This window comes from Aulonocara stuartgranti (assembly GCF_965226115.1).
Source record: "Aulonocara stuartgranti genome assembly, chromosome: 16".
NCBI classification, from domain to species: Eukaryota; Metazoa; Chordata; class Actinopteri; order Cichliformes; family Cichlidae; genus Aulonocara; species Aulonocara stuartgranti.
Window position 1 is genome coordinate 15755119 of NC_138952.1, and position 7627 is coordinate 15762745.

A 7627-nucleotide genomic window follows, 5' to 3' on the forward strand; every position below is an offset into this window, starting at 1 on the left:
ATTGATATCTGAGACAATTAGCCTCAGGTGTGATGAAAAGGGGATGAAAAAAAAACCAGTAAAAAAGATGAACTCTTATATTCAGAGCTAATGTGTGCATGCTCTTGAATATAATTTTTGAAGTTTATACAAGGATGTGTTCCAGTCTATGAATTATAACACTATTATATTGTCATTATGACGATTGCAAAGTAAAATGGTTTTGACACATTGTTAGTCTGTGAGAGAAATTTATTTAAAATGACTTAAAAAAAAAAGAAATCCAAATTAAATTTAGAGCAAGCTACATTTAGAATCACAGTAGCAGGATCAAAGCCAGTCAGCTGTTATCACAATTAAATATTGATTAGGACAAGCCAACACCAAGACAAATGTGACAATTTACACAAAAGAAGTAGGGTATTTACCACTAGGAATAACCTATAATGAGTCTGACAAACGTGGTGAAATGAAATAGTATTTAAGGTTGTCTAGTTGCATGGGCTTTCAGTGAAATCAGTAGAATGATGGCCTCGATTACCAGTTTAATCAGACACTGGTTTGTGAGAACACAAGTGGAATTTCAATACAGCAAAAATATTGAGTTTTTTTCTTATCCTCTAGTGAAAGGCTTGCTCCTCTTTCACAATAAAAAACCTCCCCAACAGCAAGCACAAAAAAGAAAACACCTTGGAAGAAGGACAGGAACAAACACCACTCTTCACCAAGGTTATTCAGTGATAAGCAACAGTACTCAGGCATACAATGACAGCTCAGAGTGCCAGCTATTTTCAAAAATCATAGAATTGTAGATTTTGTTAATCATACTCCTTAAGTGTTGGGTATTCACTGCCTCTGAGTAGCAGTAAATTATCTGGCTAAAGAAATAAATTAAAGTTATGGAAGCAGATTCAGTCATAAGGACATAATGTTGTTATTTCTCAGAGAGGAATAACATCCTCGAACTGTCATCTAGAGTTGTCTGCTGCCTCTTCATTCAGACCTTGCTCATAAAGCACCTGAATGACATTCTCAGTCAATCAATTATATTTTGTATTATAAATGTAATTATAAAACGCTTGAGAGATGTAAAGAAAGCTACATTAACAGATGAAAAACACGGGAAAGCAACAGTTCTCTTTGCAAGACGCAGACACTATTCAGAAAGAGCCACAAAACAGTCTGGGCAGAAACCAAATCTTTTTGGTCGGTTAGAAATAAAGAATTTTGCATGACTAATTAAAATGTAAACAGTGTAATGAGGACATCAGTGATTTAGGCAAACGTCTCTGTGGCTGCCACTGGGGGTATGATAATTACAGAGGCAAATCTATGAATGCACATGAATCTCCTACAAGTCCAGATTAAAAGCCTTAGTGCTAAACCTAGTTTAGTACACCTGGGAATTGTCTATTCTAGCCAATCCCCAACAGGCGCTGAACTGCCTTCTCTTCTTATGAGTGTAGAGACACCTCATGTGAAGGAGATGAAACAAAGCCCTTGTTTCAGTGTGCTGGAAATGAGAAGAACAAGGACTTTAAGGCAACAAATGCTATACTGTGTAAATAAGATGCCTGGCAATGAGGGCCTAGACAAACCTGCCCCTGCAACGTACCCTATGAAAGTGTTGCCATTATAATTAGCCATTTGCTGAATCCTAAGCTCTGTAATCATATTATGCTTTATGGTATGGATCGTAATGATATTATAGCATGTTTATGCAAGGACCAGTGTCTTTAAAGATAGAACAGGGCACCGTGTCCATCCTCAAACTGGTCCTCAACATACACAAAGAAAAACAGGCTGGCTGACCTGCAAGCACACAGACACACAAAAGCGCCACTGCACATTTTTTTTTTGACTGAAAAAATAAAACAAACTGCAATAAACAAAGGAACTCTAAAGGGCCGTTTAAATTACAGACAGTAGTAAAGCAGACTCTGAATATCTGTTCGCTTCTTTAATATAAAGCCAGCATTGTTTTATCAATTACTACCTGTTAAACTAAATTAATGTCAGAGTATTTTGTTAGAATTAGAAAAAAATGTGACAGGCCCGCAGCTAAGAGACATATGAAGGGTAAGTACAAGCAGCCAATAGTAGGCACATGCATTTTAGAAAATGTCTATGCCATATGCTGTCACTCAGAGGGAAAAAAAACAAGTCTGAGCAGACAGTCACTGTGTCTAAATGAGATGGTAGGAGGAGGAGGAGGGAAGAGAGAGGGAGGATGTCAAGGATTCACGGTCCTTCATCTTTGCAGTAGAGCAAACACGTCCCTCAGTATAGCAACAGACAGCTGCCTCCACCTTCTAATGCAGTCCAACTTAAATCACTGCAAGAATTGTCAGTGCAGAGTGAAACACACACAGATAACATAGCAAGCTGCCATAAGGGAAACGACAGAGATGTGGATACAAGTGAGGAGACGAACAGAGAAAGAAACAAAGAGAGAGGAGGGGGAACATGTTAAAGATTGGAGGGTTTTTTTTTCTGTCCCTTTGGCTTGAGTCTTACTCCGTTGGGGGACTCCCTTGCTTTTTATATGAAAAACAGGAAAGACACCACTTAACATATTTTCTGAAAGATGACAATCCTGCACTGATCTGGTACAACACACTGTAGTCAAGGGGCTGAATGGGATTTCATCTAGTTACCGACAAATAGATCAGTCCGTAAAGATGAGCATTTCATCTATTTACAAAAGCCCTGCAGACATCCCACGGGGTGTTTACAGAGAGTCAGCTCAAGGTATTCAGGGGCTGGCTTTAATTGTTGTGATTAGTACATATATAAAGTGTCAGTTCCACCACACACCACTTCCCTAAGGTAATAGTTTAAACCGTGCTGTCAATTTTAGTGATCACTAGTAATGTTACACACTTTAGATTATAGACAGAACATTTAGAGATTTAGAGAAGCTAAATTGATTCACAAGGACAAGATGCATTCACAAGATGCACAGTCATAATAATTTTTTGCTTCATGTTTGTGTACTTATATTACTTAATTATAGATGTACTCAACAAGAAATCAAGAAATCACCTGTTGTTTTAATTTGTTTACACTGTGTTTCAGGAAACCTGTTTAGATTTATGTGACGCTATTAGCACATATAAAGAAGCAGCAGTAAAATAAGCAAGAAAAAAAAGTGAAATATCCAAATTGTTTTTAAAGTATGATTAAAAAACCCAAACATTTTATTACATTGCACTGCAGTGTGGAAAAGAAATGGATTTCTTTGACCACCATTAGCAAGGAATCCCTTTGTCAATATTTCTATATCCTTCTGCCATAAAGTACATGCAGTTTTTTTTAGTTTACTTCATGCAACTTCTTGTTATTCTTTGCACTCACTCTTAAAAGTGTGAACATGTGTGACATAAGGCAAAGTAGGTGATGAAAACAGGAGTCAAAACTGAGACTTGTGTCAAATAGCAGCTTAGGTTGTTATCATAAGTGCTATCCTATCAGAAATAAACAGAGCTGTCAGCTTCTTTTCCATGCACAACAGAGGTGTCTGGGGTTAAGTAAGGATCTGCAAGAATCGGCTAACACGCTGCAGGAGCTCATACATGGAACCCTTCCAGGGTTTGAATCCTGATAAGTATGCTCAGGGTGAGTAAGAAGGCTATTTAGTGTGTACAAATACTGTAAATTTATCAAGATAAAACCATAAACCCACCTCTGAAGTCATAATAGCCACAAAAATTATACTGTAGGTGTAAACCTCCAGGAAAATGCATGCGTTGCGATATATATATATATATATATATATATATATATATATATATATATATATATATATATATATATATATATATATATATTAAATTGTCAGTTAAATTACACAAGTCTATCATTTGAAATCATACATTTAAAGATCGTATACACTGTACATGACATTTAGATTACAAGCTCTGGCTACAGATTAAATAAAATATATTTTTTAATGTTTAAAACTAAGTGTAGCCTCAGCCAGTGTGCATGTCAGAGAAGCTCAGACCAAAAGTCTGCAATAAAAATACCTACCACACATGGGGTATAAATATGAAAAACATTTTTTTTTTTAAATCAAACCGACAAAATTAATACCCACTTAAAAAAAAAACACATTACAACCAAACACTCAAACATAATGAACGTGGCGGTAATGTACATTTTTTCCACTGAGTGACGGATGCTGGAATGCTGTTATTTTTGAAGAGGAATGAAAACATACTTCAGCTCACTGCTGATGATGTTAATTTCCTCTCAAAGCAAAACATGCAAATGAAATGTGCGAACACAATTAAGTAAATTGTTCTATGGAGGTGGAAAAGGTTCACTTAGGACAAAGTGTTTGCAAAAGAGAGAAAGCACACAACTTGTTACTTCACTGACTTTGCGTTCATTTACTGGCTTTTCACGAATCATTTCCACTTTATCATAAATGACAGCATTTTTTTATACATTGCTTGTGAACTAATTTGTGAGGAAATACGATATTGTTTCACCTGTAGGTCTTTCTGGATTGTGACAGCTAAAGATAAAAGCAGTGTGTGTTTTCCTTAAACTTGGGTTACTTGGGTTATCTCATCCGGTATTTTGTAATGTTGAAACAAGACAGCAAGCTTGTATTACCAGTAGTTTTGTTGTATAAATTATTTTAGATCATGCTTCATAACTATAGTATATTTGTGATGCAACCTGATTACTGTGGAACCATGACAATATATTTATGTTCTAACAACTCTGAAGACACCCATTAATTCAAAGCCATGTCATAAATCTGAAAATAAACTATGTTTAAAAAATGCAATTTTCTAGATGGGCAAATATTTCTATTTATGGTTAAACTATACTATAAAATCAGACTCCATATAAGAATTGCTGGTAGGTTTGAAATGAGAGCTCTTAATACTAATTTGTAACCCTAACAAAAGAAGTCATATTGTTAGAGTTATGCATGCAAGGAAATGAAAGCAGGGAAAGGACAAAGAAAAATGAAAACTGGACATCAAGTATGTCAATTACAGAAACCAAACCAATTAAAATGGGGGCAAATTTCTTAACCTACACAAGGCACTTTGAACTTAATTGATAATGCCACTTGTACAAAATTAATATCACGATGTACCCTCGTCTATGATCTACAATCATTAAATTATTTAACCTAAATCAAGTAAACTTCTGTAGATGAACCAGGCATGCACAAAGAAAAACACACACACACACATTTACTGCAATGGAAGCCTTTTTTCAAATATGACAATTAAAAATAATAATATTAAAGATAATTACAAATTGAACATACCATATATACTGGTGCTAGTGATCATGTCTTCAAGCCTAAAAACAAGAGGAGAGGGAAAACAGCAGAAACGGAATTTTCACGAGGAGGAATTCCAAAGGTTGCTTCTCATTACAGCCACTTTTTGCTCAGCTATCGGATTTCACAACTTTCAAAACGCACGGTCCCCTTTTCTTCCTGTAGGTATTCATTTAGAGCGTATAATTAAGAATAATAAAAACGAAGAAGAACGCATCGTGCGACTCATATTTTTCGAAGCAAAAAAAAAAGAAAAGAAAAAAAGAAAAAGCCCTGGAAGGAGACGCAAAAGCCACACAGGCGCGGCTGGAGGCTGTCACTTCTTGCGCGAGTTGAAACAAGAGAATAGGAAGCATGTGAGAGACTGTGGATGACACAAAACACACATTCTTCATGCCGCCCATTAGAGGAAGAGGCTAAACCAGCGTGATGCCCCCTCCCTTTACTTTTAAAATAGATTACTTGCCAGCAGTTGTCCCACTAAGCGCGCAATGACAACCCATCTATTAACCACCCGCCTGCGGTTATCGCGGCAAGTTTTATTCAGGCTGACATGCAAAAACTTCTCGTTGCAGGGAAGTTATTTTGGAGACTGGATTCAGCCGTGCGTGTAACCTTCGCTTCACACAACGGAGTGTTGCACGTTAATTGTAAAGTCCCTTTCCAACTTCATAATCTTCTTTTGGTATTTTCTAAAGCAGCGGCCGGTAATTTTGATTCGAAGAACGCAGAATGATTGGCCACAGACTGCGCTGCAGCTCTGTGACGCGCGACACCGTCTCTCTCGCTGCGAGCATTTGTGCGTGCAGAGCTGCTCCGTTTCTCTTTTTAATTGTTCGCATCACTGAGAGACATAACAGGACTTACCTGTGTAGGTGACAGGGCAGCGTCAGGGTTTATAGTACCATCGATCCAGTGAGTGTGCAGATGAATGGCTCGCTGGGGTTAAGCGTGGCTGCTCACGATTTGAAACCATTCCAAGTTAGTGAGGTGAAGACTGACCACAGCCTCTGCCATGTTGGAATTCCAAACCCTGGACAGCTGCTCCACTGACTGAAGGCAGTACGCTGCACACTGCGCATGTTCTGTCCGGCGAGAGCCAAATTCAAAGAGAATGAGCCTTAATGAGCAGCAGTTCACTTGTAGCCTATCATGGCAAAAATTTTGCTCTGGGGCAATTTGACGTATTAACTATCTAATTATACTTCTGCAAGCACTGCTGAGAACTCGTTGGCACTGTGTATGTGTGCTGCTGTAAACACTCTTCTGAGCCACATGTGTATTTGCACATTTATTCAACTGTAGGTATGATGCGTAATTCGTTTGGCTTTGCATACATTTTACATATACAGAGTCAACAATGAGAATGAAAAGCATCTGTTGTTTTCCAGGTCATACACCAAGCGTATCAGCTGCTTTTTCTGCCATTGTTGATCCAAATGATGGCATGAATAATGTGAATAACCACATGCAGTGCATCAACAGTGCACTGGTTTAGGGTAAGAAAATATTAAGCAATACGTAGACATATGCATGTTTGCTGGGAGTACGAATTTACAGCGAGCAGCAGGTAGTTAGACACTGTAGTCTATGCAAAGTGCCTTGCAACCTCACACTGAAAAGAAGACTGGAAACCAGTGCATCAAGCCTAGAAGAAATCACATCTTTACCCTTCACATAACCCCCCATAAAACTGAAATTCATTTACACTATTAGGTATATATATAGATCTATATATTGTATATAGATATATAGATCGATACAAATCAATGAGCTATCAGTGCTGGTGCTGGTAAATCTTTTTAATTTCAAACAGAACTAACATAGTTGTTTCCCATTGTTTCCTAAAATGAACTAAAAGCCATCTTATTGTAATTTGTATCAAACTGGCAACTACCAAGGCATGTTTTTGTGTGGCGTAAACTGTTATCTTCCTTTCATTGTCATGATGTATATTTTAGCAGGTTACTCTCAAACTATTCACTATGATCTGTATTATCTGTGGCCTTGAAAAAAGAAGGTGATCTCTTTCCATTGGGGTAGTGCTGCAGAAAGACCCTGGTTAGACACATGATATGAGGTTTGGCACCAGAAGTCGCATTATGCCCTCTCATCTCCATACTCAAGGCCCTGGGAGTGATGCATTGATTTAGCCTTCAGTACTCCCTTGACTGCACCATGCTAATTCCAACTGCATAAACTCTTTGGAGAAATCCTACCCATAAGGCAGGACATGGAGCAGCCACTGAAACTCTCTGGGAAATGGCAGTTTAAGCTCATACACTCCAGAATCGTTTGCTACTGCTGCATGGAAGTCTATTCTGTTAGAGATGATAT

General features: G+C 37.7%; 1 protein-coding gene across 2 annotated transcripts in view; it reads right to left on the reverse strand.

Annotated features, from left to right (window-relative positions):
- fign (fidgetin) overlaps window positions 1–6424 on the reverse strand; it is a 28114-nt gene extending 21690 nt beyond the window's left edge. The window contains exons 1-2 of one of the 2 annotated variants that reach the window (XM_082508751.1): window positions 6158–6424; window positions 5276–5310 (exon numbers count right to left, since the gene is read on the reverse strand). In XM_082508751.1, the coding sequence (XP_082364877.1) occupies window positions 5276–5300 (25 nt within the window). In that variant the 5' untranslated portion in view covers window positions 5301–5310; window positions 6158–6424. The remainder of the gene's footprint in view (window positions 1–5275; window positions 5311–6157) is intronic. The other variant, XM_082508752.1, reaches the window with a different exon arrangement.
- Window positions 6425–7627: the final 1203 nt, after the last annotated feature.